Source organism: Bacillus rossius, chromosome 7, assembly GCF_032445375.1.
Source record: "Bacillus rossius redtenbacheri isolate Brsri chromosome 7, Brsri_v3, whole genome shotgun sequence".
Classification (NCBI taxonomy): domain Eukaryota; kingdom Metazoa; phylum Arthropoda; class Insecta; order Phasmatodea; family Bacillidae; genus Bacillus; species Bacillus rossius.
In genome coordinates, this window is record NC_086335.1 from 32,801,568 (window position 1) to 32,814,669 (window position 13,102).

General features: G+C 34.9%; 1 protein-coding gene across 1 annotated transcript in view; it reads right to left on the bottom strand.

The window, feature by feature from the left end:
* Positions 1-4,307: 4,307 nt before the first annotated feature.
* The window catches only part of LOC134534528 (serine/arginine repetitive matrix protein 1-like), a 55,220-nt gene continuing 46,425 nt past the window's right edge, over positions 4,308-13,102 (bottom strand). Inside the window, exon 5 of the mRNA XM_063373011.1 lies at positions 4,308-4,476. Coding sequence (XP_063229081.1) covers positions 4,308-4,476 — 169 coding nt within the window. The remainder of the gene's footprint in view (positions 4,477-13,102) is intronic.

The following is a 13,102-nucleotide window of genomic DNA, read 5'->3' on the forward strand; positions in this document are numbered from 1 at the left end:
GTCTTGCTGCTTCGTCGTTATAGGAACTCTCATTACGCGGTATATTTTTATCACTACTTTGCCTTGAAAAAATTGTGCGTTTATGCGTATTGTTGATTGGATCATTGTTTTTCTGACACGCGCTAGAACGAATTTATTTATTAATTATTTTATTGAATGCCAACATTCATAACTTTTAACAGGCAGATACTTAACAAATATTACATAAAGTACAGATAAAATCACATACATAAAATACAGAGACGGTCACAATAACAAACGACAACACAAACATAAATTATCATAAAGACAAGCACATTGAAAAGACATCAAAATAAACAAAAAATGAAACTGAAACCATAGCATATTTTTAAATTAATTATCAATTAAAAATATTAAACCAATTATAATAATTCCAGTCATTAGTAAAGAAACTCGTTCCGCAACTAACTCAGTCAATAAGGAAACACTGACTATAATACGGAACGATCTTAAATCGCCCTTAAGAAAACCACCTAGTCATGAATGTATTTGTGTTAGTGAAGTGTGATGATAAGGTCGACGTTGACTGGTGCTTCTAGCACGATATCTCCTCTAAGTGCAAGGCTGTGGACTGGTGTGGAGTCGTACATAGGTCAACTAAAAGATTTAAGTGGTAACCATTATAGCATATGGTAGAGAAATGTAGATAAAGATGTAATACATGTAGGTACCTTGGGTGCTTTCAAGAATCTGGACCGAATTTTTCAAACTTAATAATTATTGAAAACAATAGATTTAGCCATTTTCATTCTTTAAAAATACGGAAAGAGAATCATTCATCCGCCCTCAGTGTATACTTAAATTATTATTTTTTTAAACAAACACCACCCGGATTTCAAAAGTAATTTTTAAATCGCGTTGCTGTTCCTGAAGCTCTGCACAACGTTTATGTGCCCGGGGTAGGCGGGGCCCTTAAATAGCTACGACGTGTATAAGTTTTGATTCCATCAATAAAGGTTTTAAGAAGATTGCAGAAGATTGTCGACTAGCTTATTACAAAATATTTCCGCGATGAATCTCCAACCATAGCCAACAATCGAGCGAATTTCGAAAAAAGTAAAAAGGCGTGCAACATTTACAATTTCTCGAGTGTTATTAGGGCTGTGATGGCTAGCCAGGTGGTCAAATATACCGTGAAATGATAAATATGATGTTAAAATTTTGACTAGAGATGTGTTCAAATTCCAGTTTTCTCAAATTCCAATCCCTATTAGTACTTTTAAAATACCATTCGAATTCGAATATGGTATCGAAAGTTCCAAAATAAAACAATGTATAAGAAGAAAAAAATATATGATCTATGGTGTTGAAAAAATTTAACCCTCTGAAATGTTTTATTAATGGAATACATATCTACAACCAATACATAATCTAATTTTATTTGTATAGTTACATGATAAAAGTACAATATCTTGGGTAACGGTATAATAATATATATGAAGAAAACCATCGAACTAGTAAAATTCATAGCGCTTGCTGCCAGAATGGGTTTCAGTTAACTAAGAGCTTTTAAAAATACGCTGAGGGCGTATGGGTAGTTCTTTTTTCCGTATTTAGAAGAGTGAAAATTGTTACAAAGCGTGTTTTTTATAAACAGATTTTAGGCCTCAAACATCCAGTGCAGATCCTTGGAAGCACTCTGTACGCCTTCTATGTTCAGTTCTCCGTCACGTAATGCCATGGTTACTGGTCGGAAGACGTGAGGTTTGCGTGCCGGTCCACGGGAGACGCCGCGCCAGACGCACTCGTCATCCCGCCTCGCCGGCACAAACACACACACCCCCCCCCCCCTTCACCGCTCGACCGGCGGGTCCTCTCTACGGCCGCCGCGCTGGATAAATATTGGAACAGGCCCGCCCCGCCCACCACAGGACCGCGGGCCAATCGTGCGGCGGCGCGCAGGGATCATTAGGCGCCGGGGTCACGTCTAAACCGGCGACCGCGTTTAATAATGCATCAGCTCGTGACGGCGCGGGAGCCTGTTGTGGAGAGAGGGGGGGTCCCTCCTGAGTGGCAGCGTGAGACATCGGACGTCGATTAGCGATGATGGGGGGGTCGCCCTTTCGGCGCACAGTGTCTGGCAATCACGGCGCCGGGGCTTCGGCATTAAGGGTGCCCCTCTTACCCCCTACTCCAAATTCCCCCTGTTCATGACACTAAGGGGGGTATTCCAAGACGTTCGGGCAAGGTAACGAAAATACTGCCTTGTTGAAATACAACCGTAACCTAAATCGCGGGCCGTATTCCAGAACATGCCCAAACCCAATCCCAGTAAGGAAACAAATAGGCATCCTTTTTAATAAGCGGTGCCCGGCGCGAGGCTAGAATCTGGCTTCAAAGCATTTAAGCTGATACAATAGATATAGCAGCACCATCGCACAAAAATAGAACCGCCTTTGTAATTTGCTCGAGTGCTTTTCAAATTGCTATTATCTCTTTTCATGACCGTTAAAGTGTACAAAATTTATTCCAGGATAGTAACGCAATCATGAAGTTAGATTTGTCACACCAACACGCTTGGTACGTCCCCGGACGATCACTAAAGTGACTATTTACGAGTTAATGGCGCCAGACGTGGGTCCACCGTCTGGACGAAATCAAAGAAAATGTGAGCTCTGCGCATGCGCGAAATTTGGGCAAGAGATCTGCAACGGATAGGACACCAACATCCGTTCACTTAAAATAAGAGCTTGGCCGTGTCCTATCGTGCACTAGGAACACGATAAGAGTAAAGTTGTATCCGGAACACCGGCCTAAGGGACACGCAGAGATTTATAAACACACCCGTTGTTAGAAAACCACTGACGGTCCGTCTTCGAACACTGGGTAATGGCATAATAAGACTGTCCTCCCATTCCATAGGACCAAGAACCAAAACCTGTTCCATCCGTCATGACCTAGGTTTCACACCGTTACCCAAGAACAATCCAAGTAAATGCTACATGACCTTAACGATCAGGGTATCATTAATTATTCAGAGTCTCTCTATGAGTCACCAGCATTATTTTGTGATGTCCGAAAATACCCACATATGTCAGGATTGTTTTTGGCCAGCCATTAACTTAGACATGTAGACATTTGTTAGCTGCTGAAATTATTACATGGTTAAGTAGATGTGAAACAGTAAAGTAGATGGGTTTGCTGTACGGCTCCTAACTGGGCCATGGGGGAAAATTTTGTGTCTCTGACACTGGTGGTGTGTTCCGCCACATTTTTTTTACGTCATTTGGTTATATGGAAGTTACTCAGTTAAACGTATATCAAGTTGTGAGGGAGTGGAAGTTTTTCAGAGGACTCAGAATTTTATTTTCTGATAACGCAATGAATTTAATAGCATGGTCATGAAAAGTTATGTGTTTTGAGCGGGGAATAAAACTTGTGAACGCGATTCCGTATTGCCCCCGCGCGAATCTTGTGAAGCGTATAGACAATAATGTCAAGAAAATGCCCACGATATTTCACCAACAAGACCATAGGAACTGGGACGTGAATTTGCTCGACTTAAATATGGCCCTAAACTCGACTATTCCAGATGTTCCCAAATATAATGGATTTATTAACTCAGAAGAAAAAATCGCAAAAATATAAACAACATACACTTACTAAAGCGTGCCTAGTTAAAATAACCAACACTTTACTGACACCCTTAATCTTACTTCATACACACATCAACACACCCCAAAACTTCAGTTTAAGTTAAGAAACCTTAAAACTCAAAGACAACTGATAGAATTTACGTCTGGTGCTTATTATAAAATGCCTTTAAATGTGATTTATGAACATTATTCAGTCTCGGGTTATTGGTCTGCCATAAGTATCAAAAATTTTATATTTAAGAATCCAGTAAAATAATTACTCCGTTAAATTTTACTACTTAACGTACCTATGTGAAAGTAAAAGGGACATGAAAGTAAATCCCTAACTGTAAACGGGTTTGGAATCCCACCGTTATTGTTTTGGTAACATATTTTATTGCTAGTTTTACTTGAATTAACTAAGGCACCATGCCAACACATTTATACCCCGCAAATTTAATAGCCAATCTAGGTTTGTTGCTTTTTCAGGGAGAGGTGGGTAAAGCGTCCATGTTTATGTACCATAAATTTTCAGTCGTGTCACCCAATCCAGTTTTTTTTGTCCATGCTAACTTTAAATGATTTTTTTAGTAATATTTTTTTTATAATGAACGTGAATTGTTCAGGTATATTTTTTTTATATATGGATTTGGGTTATTTGCTGGAAACAACTGGGCAGCAACATTTGCCTGGCTCGCGGTTCGCCAGGCATCACGGGCTGTCGACGGAAACAGCCGCCAGGAGCGCTGGGCGCAGACGAGGGTCGAGCGAGGAGCCCGGACGTTGAGGAGAGGGGAGGGCGCCACCGAGGCACTCGGGCGACGAGTGCGCGGACTCGCGGGACGACCTCGACGGGAGCGAGTGCGCGAGTGTGAGCTCGCTGCCAGGCCAGACCACCAGGCCGTCGGCACACAGGGGAAAAAAATATTCTGCACTTTAACTTAGGATTCCTTTTAGAAACCAGTTAGGCGATAATACTATAAGAAATATATAGTAAATTTATACAACACATGGCTACGGGAATTTTTTTCATACCTAAAATATTTTTTTTTCGAGATAGTACTGAGTTTTTCTGACGACAATTTTATATTTTATTTGAGGTTTCATTCAAGACTAATTTTTTAAACCATGGAAAAGATAATCGAATATTCAACTTTGTTTTGTTGTATCATTCTTATTAATGTGTGCAGTTAATACTGGAAAGCTATTCAGGGAACGGTTAACAAATTTTTTTTTTAATTATTGGAGGTACTTGGACCACACAAAGCGTGAATTCTCGGTAAAGAATCTGAATCCCGTATTACTCCGAACACTATTTATTAGTGGCACAGTACAATGTACAATGTCAAATTTTGAAGCCCATGTAATTTTACATGAATATTTCTGTATCAATTACAAAAAAAATACAGTTTACCCTTCCTTGGTCTTGTTTGGGAGAAGGTGTTGCTTTGTCATACCAGACTCCATTAGTAACTGCACATTTGATGACATACCACATCACGGAGACGAATTTCGATAAATGAAAACAATCCAATACGTAACTCTACACTCAATTTGTTATTTCTTAATTTTATAACCTGAGTTTCTTCACAATCGCAAGTGTTCATTTTTTGTTTTAAGACCATACTTACCTCTTTTATTCCCTTTATGGATTGAATTTCACAAAATTGTAAAATTTTGTATGGAAGTTTTCTTATGTTTATTATTGGTAGGTACCCAATATATTTTCTTATGCTTGATGAGATTCATATATATATGTTTATTTATTCATTTTATAACCATATTCAAACCCTTTTTCAACACTTATAAGTGGAATTACGCTAAATTGTGAAAATGTGGTTGGTAACTTTCGAAGGATTATTATCAGTACCCAAAATATTTTTTGCGCTTCATTAGATACACAGAAATAATTATTCTTAAAACAACCTGCAACCTTTTTTCACCCTTTACGGATTTAATTTCACAAAATTGTATACATAGGGTGGGTAGTATTCGTATTTCCAAAATGGTTTCGTTGTGGTTTGAAGTATTCGTATGATTACTACTGGTTCCTAATATGTGTTCTTATTCTTGATTAGATTAGGCGATATAATTACTTATTTTAAAACTCAATTTTCCCCTTTTTCACCCCTTAATGGGTTGAATTTTACAAAATAGCAAAATTGTGGTTGGTAGTATTAGTGTGTTTATTATTGGTACCCAATATCTCTTTTTATGCTTGATTAGACTCTGATATATAATTAATTATCTTAAAACTATATTTACCCCGTTTTCACCTCTTTAGGGATATAATAATGTAATTATTTTATAACCTAATATATATTTTAGTCAAAGAGATAGCTGATGAAAAATATTTCATCAAAATCCGTTTAGTATTTTTCAATAGATGCTGGAACAAATAAACAAACAGACAAACCAACAAACAGGAGAAAAAATATAAATGATAGTTTTGAGTTCTAAATCGTGTAAATAGCCATTTCCAATACTTTTTTCATAATTTCATTCAGTCTACAAACGTTTTACCGCAAACAGTTTTATTAATAGTATATACAAGAGGGGTAAGTGTTATAATAAATATCAATTGAAGGTTAGCATTGACGCATTTTGATGATGATTAATATAATACTCTAAAATAAAAAAATTAAATACAATATATTTTAAAATGCGTTTTACGCTCTAAAAGGTTTATACCACACAAAAGAAAAAAAAATAGCTTTGACAGCTAACTATGCAAAAATTTTGCTACCGGCAAACGTTTTATCCCATGCAAATATCATGACTCCCAATATCTGCACGATAACATGAATTTTAAACAATTTTTTTTTAAACACATGAAAGGTACCCAACGCCCTTACTGTAACGATGATACATTTGATTTCTTTCCGGGCAATGCTGGCGTAAAGGTTACAGCTAAATGCGACGTAAAGGTCAAAGATCTCAATTGCTTTAATAAAATGACTCACTCAACGCGTCAGCTCGAACTGTGAGCGTATAAAGGTTGTCAGGAAGTTCTAAAGGGGGTTGTTTTAGCAACATCACGGACGATAAGGGGGTGGGAACAGTGGGAACAGGAGGGGTGAAAAACGAGGGGTCGGAAGAGCGAGTCGTTAAACTCCCCGACACGTCTTAATTGTTCTCGCACGCAAATCAATCATCATTACGGGGGGGCCAGGACTACTTTTTTTTTCTTTAAGGGAAGGAGAGGGTGGGGGAGAGAAAGCGTCGCGCCAATCGAACGAGACAGTAGGGTGTTAGTAATGGATTGCTCGGCTCTTCCTTGAGACAGAGCTCCTTCAGCCAGGAGGTCGTAGCTCCAAGTGACCTTGGCAGAAACCCTGCCGGTCAGGTTGGCAGTACTGACCCGTCCCATGCATTGCACGCCTTCGGAATGCATTCTCATCATAAACAATATATATATGGCAGCACGCAGAAATATAATAATTCCATTGTACTATTTCCAAATTACTTACCTAAGTTTAATTTAAATTCTCATTTTATAACGCTTTCAAAAACCGCCAGGGTAATCCACGTATTTTAAAGTCAACTAATTAAATCCAGACTTTATACATTTCAAATATTAAAATTCTCTTGTAACCCTAAAATCTGTAAGTTCTATTGATGGCTGAGGCTTCATTTTTTACTTGGGAAAAAATTTTTCTCGTGGGTTCAGGACTGCCATGTTTTGTTATTATTTCGCCTCCAAGTCGGGCATAACTACTGTAATTAGAATATCTGGTAAAAATCTAATATAAAACGTTTCAAGATGTTTACTTCATAATATAAATTATTTGAGAGAGAGTTTGAATGAAAAATATTACCAGATTTTTTTAAATGGCTCGGAATAAAACCATTTTGATATTGCAAAAATTAAATATTTTAATGGATGTATTAGTTGACTAACTACACGCACTCAACACAAAAATTATAAACAATTTATTCACGGGTTTTGTCTATAAAAATGAGAAGATAAATATTTAAACAGCCTTAAAATGTAACATGATTTACCCAACATTTATTTGCACTAATTAGCTGTTTAATTTATTTTAATACGTATGCGCTTATAAACTTATATTACCAATTATTATTACGTGCCCAGCCAACATAATTACAATAAAAGACGTACACAAAAATGCTTTGAGTTTTTTGGTAAAAACTAATAAGAAGAAGTATATTTCTCTACTTTTGTAGGAAATTTGTCAATTTTTAGCAGTTTTCGTTTTTGTATTCAGAGTTTTTTTTAAGCTTTGCGACTTGTCAACAGTTATGATACTAAAGACGAACATGTACAACAAAAAATTCCAGGAAAAAATGCTGTGGAATTAGTCGGCAGAGGACTGTGTGAAGATTCCATCCCGCTTTTGGGAAACCTATTAAATAAACAGTCAACGTAAACAGGAAACACCAAAATCCAGAGTATCTGGGTTTGAATCCCAGTACGTAAATGCTCATTTAGACGATTCATTGATGCACGGCGTTATTTTTTAATATGTCTTTAATGATCTCTTTGTTGACGAGACGAATCTCAAAATTAATAAATAAACGGAAATACTTAAGAGAAAAATGAGCACTGAAATTAAATCAGTTGCATCAAACGATAAAAAATTTAATTTCCTCAAATCTGGGACGGATGGCTGCGTCAAAAATAAAATTTGAAACCGTTTAATTGCTCGGAAGTACTGAAAATACTATTAACTTTTATAAGTCAGCTGCAATGTGTTTTCAATATTCAGGACTATAGAAATTGTGACACTTGGTGTTCGAGAAACTATTTCAAAAGAAAAAAGTTTATAATAACAAATTTTAAAGAACCCAATGTGACCGTGTGTTTTGTCACGAGACGTTTCGTTTTAGCATTTTACTTTGAAAACATATAAGGGTATAAGAAAATTTTGTAACCTTACATGTTTAACATGTGGAATCATCATATCCTGTAACATCACTAATCATAAATAGGCTACTGCTGTGTGCTGTAAAAGACTGTAAACTTCAAGCAAAAACCACAGACTAAGTAGAGGTTCCTGCCAAAACATCTTCAAACTCAGGGGTACCAACCGAGTTCTTAGCAAGAAGAATACAAACCGGAAGACTTGCCTGTGTATCGATTGTTTGTACTACAGTGGAGAACCTTCAAGAACTTTCTGTTACCATTCCAGACTTTCTGTTTTATCCCAGAGAAGTTGAGTGGTAAAAGAAGGGAGGGGGAAAAATTTAGGGTATAAATATTATGGGTTTTATGTAGTTCAATATATATGGAGCAGCAAGGACCATCAAGAAGACATCACCATGAATCAATGACATCAGAGAGAGAGAGAGTGTGTGAAGGGGGGGGGGACGAGAGTATGGAGTCATTGGAGAGCTAAGTATAAGTTTTGTGAATATTCTAAGCCTGATTTATAGTGTTGTGCAACGATATATGTAAAATTCGCTAATGTATCTGACGTCTTTTCTTGGATTTGTTTTGTGTATGATGCACTTGGTAAAGTTAAAGAAGTTAGTTTGTGTTTATGGTGCTCATAATGTTAGTTTGGCTGTTTTCTGTTCTTGTTTAAACCTTCTGCACCTCCTGTGCCAAAACTGATAGTTTTGGTTGCCATGTTTGTTTCAGAGTATTGAAAATGACTTATCTCCTCAAAACCTTTAAATCACATGTAATATGTAAATTTAAATTGTGTTAATTTTCTAAGTTTTGAATCATTATCACTTTAACCTCAAAACGTTTTTTTATAAAGGTAACTGAGATAAATTTGCTGTGATAAAACAAAACTTCATTGTACCTGGAAATTTAATGTGGATTCAATTTTTATTTTGTATTTTGTTTATGGAAAGTCTTCCCTAAATATATGTGTGTGTTTGTATTTTTCTGTGTGTGTTTATTACATTGAATAATATTAATAGTGTTTTCCAAACTTACCTGTTTTGTTTTGTTAATGTTCTGCCACCTTCTAAAAGTTTTCAGCATCTAGGTTATTTCCTCTGATGTTTTTAATTTAATATCCAGGTAAGGCCCCATCTGGACAAACAAGTGTTTACCTTGTGAGTTGGTAATAGAGTTGGTGCTTGAGGTGAGTGTTTGTGACTATTTGGAACCGGCCTTACCAAAAGGTAGGGTTTCTATTTCAAAATGAAAATGATCGTATTCATGTGTTTAGTACAGACAATGATTGAAATAAATGATGGACTTTTGAATTCACTGTTTATTTATCTCACAGAGATCTTCAAATTTCCAGATATATCCTGGTGCCACACTTAAGTTCATAATATTGGTGTACATCACGTTGGGGTATAATTTTGATTGACTGCTACCACATTCTATAATATTATTGTAACGTTTTTGGTGCTCACGAAAGCCAGTAATGGGTAAAAAAGATTCAATACCATCACTGCCACATTGGTCCTTATATCTTAAATGCACATTAATTACTTGATAGTTAAGCAATTGTTGTTGGTACCTAGTTCTTTAGAGTGAAACAAACATCATTTATCCAGTAGTAAAAATCTTTTAAATGCACACGTTTTTGCAGCCCAGCCTGCTGTCAAATAATAACTAGAATTTAGTGGCTCCCTATATGTCGATTGCCTTGATAAGCAGAGGTTGAGGTGATTACCATGTATCACCATATTAATGCACCAATTTAAATTATTTGTAAGTCACAATAAACTAACAGGAAATATATTATGACTATTGTTTTACGAACAAGGAAAATAACACAGTAACAAAAATTTTACATGTCATTGTAACACATTTATTTTTATTTACTATTTCTTTAACATTCTTCATTACATATTTTCTTTTGAGTATAAACTTTAACTATTAATAAAAAGGACGTGTTCAGCCAACGATATCGCAAGAAAAACAAATCTAAAGTAAAATTTCGCTTGAGTTATTTACAACTATGTAGCACTTTACCCCAGAGTTCCTAGAAGTTTTGAAGTTTAGGAGGAGTAACATTTACACAAAATAATTACTTAAAATTAAAGGAACAAACAATTTTAACACAACGGATTAGCTGTAATTTATTACTCAATATAAGTAAATATATAATATGCATCATGCAAACATATAATTTTCTGCCTGATCTAAATTTATATAGAGACTGTTATAAATACATTAATTTAGCTATCAATTGCATAAACTTCTTTATCAGTTCAGCAGAAATTTTCTTTCAAAACTGTAAATTTAACAAATAAACATTATCGTAACTATTATAATCACGAACTATAGTGATAAAATTAAAAAAAATAATAATAAGGCACATACACGAAATCAATTTCGATCAATCTAAAATCACATAACATATTTTGGTGAAGTAGAAAACAGAAACAATATATTTTCTTTGGGAATTAATTGTCAAACATTTGCTTTGAAAATACTAAAATAAAACGGATAGAGCATTCTTGTGAAATATGTAACATACCGTTTTTTTTTAATGTAAGTAGTTTAATCACACAAATTATGAAAAACATCTAGTTAAAGCAAACATTTGTATGTCACAAAGCAGTAGGTATGTTAAAACATTTACAGCATATAACTTGTCGAATTACAACAAAAACGTTTGGCAATTGTGCCCCAATGGTGTCCCTGTAAAACATGCAATAATTTTTAATGTGAAAATGACACTTGATTCTATAAAACATACTATGATGTTATTGTTCTTTTTAAAATTTATTATATTAAGTAACTACACTTTTTCTCATTTAAAAACACTTTAATTATAAATATAATTTTCCCAACAAGCACTCTATTTAAGCACAAATACACCATAATTTTACAATGACTTGTTACCATATTTGTATTGTCACAAAAATCTGGGTGCTTATTATAAATCCCGCATGAAAGATTACAAATGTTTGTATTTAAACGCTTTATCATTTTTCTTGTTTGGATAGTACAAATTGTTAGTCAACACAATAAATTTAGTCGAATTCTCATTTCTCAAAGTATATGGAAAGTTAGTAAAACAAATAATAACAATTTAAGCACTTCTTGAAAAGTCATTTCAATTATTCTCCAACTTTAAGCATTAATATGTCAAATCAATATATCTATTTAAAATTATAATAAGTTTACATAATTTTTTTGAAAGCGATAACTTGTGGGAAAGCAAAAGATCCATACTGTTTTCACACAAATACATTTATGATTCTTAGATTCTATTATTTTTTAATAAAAACTTTATTATCATCTAATTTATTGCCATAAACAAGTATTTAGTAATTTCAAAAATCTTAGTTACCTACTATTGTTATTTATAAAAACACTGTATAAAACATCTGAATTTATAATCAAAAGCAAAAAAAAAATTCAGTTTATAAGAAACTTCCTTAAAATATAAGGCATTAAAAAAACACTAGTCAGGTGTAAATTTGGTACATTATATTAAAGAAATGTTTCAGGTAGTGGATATTATAAATTCATATGATAGATTCTTTAATTTTATATTTTATTTTATCTTTTCTCTTACTTGATCTATAATATAAATGAACAAATGTTAACAAGTGTTAGCCAGTGACAGTCCCAATGATATATTTTCTTTGTTTTTCTGTTAGTAGTGAAGTACTGTTGTATGTACATTTCGTTATGGGTAGATTTAATTTCCGTCCTTGCGGAAAGAACCTACTATGTGATGATAAGCTGCTGATTAAACAGCACCATCACAAACCCAAGTTAAACCAGGAAATGGTACAAACTACAAGTTTTTTTGCCCATTTCCAGAGCTCATAAAGCGAAAAAACAAGAGTATTTCACTATTTTACTCTCCAATTAGTGCAGTACAATTCATAACTATAACAATTTCATAGCACTTTTAAAAGGAAAGTGAAACAAATGGCTCGCAACCATACGTACGCAGAACTAAACAGTATTTAGCATGCAGCGCACTGTGGTTGTTTTATGATTTTCATACGTTAACTCACTACACAACTCGTTCTTTAAATTTGGTTAAAATGTGGTTAATGTTACATGAACTATTTAAGTTCTTCGTTGAGTAAGCCCAATTAATTAAGAATGGTACTCGCACGTTATATGCGACACGCCACATATTATGTGTCAGTGATAGTCGTAGGTGTAGAAATGTGGCAACTCTGCATCTGGGGTCGGCCTTGACGCTTCCTTTGACCACACATATTTCACTTCCTGTCGAATTTACTCCACGTATTTCATCCGCAGTAAAATTTAAATGGTTGATGACCACCAATTTCGTTAGAAGGGTGCCTTCACACTTCAAATAGTCCACTTGTAAAATAAAACAAAATATTCCACTTGAAAATAAAAAATATATATATTCAATAATTCTCTTGAACGATAAAACTAGACAGTAAAGTACACAATGGATGTGTAAACCGGATGTTCACAATCGAAACAAACATGGCGACGGAAACCCGGCAAAGAATCTTATTGGCGCCTGACTACTTTATTCGTTATTCCCCTTTCCCCCTTCCACTACACAACAATCAATCACCCCCACTCCTGAGTGTTGTAATGTAGTTACGCTCTGGTGAGCCACAGC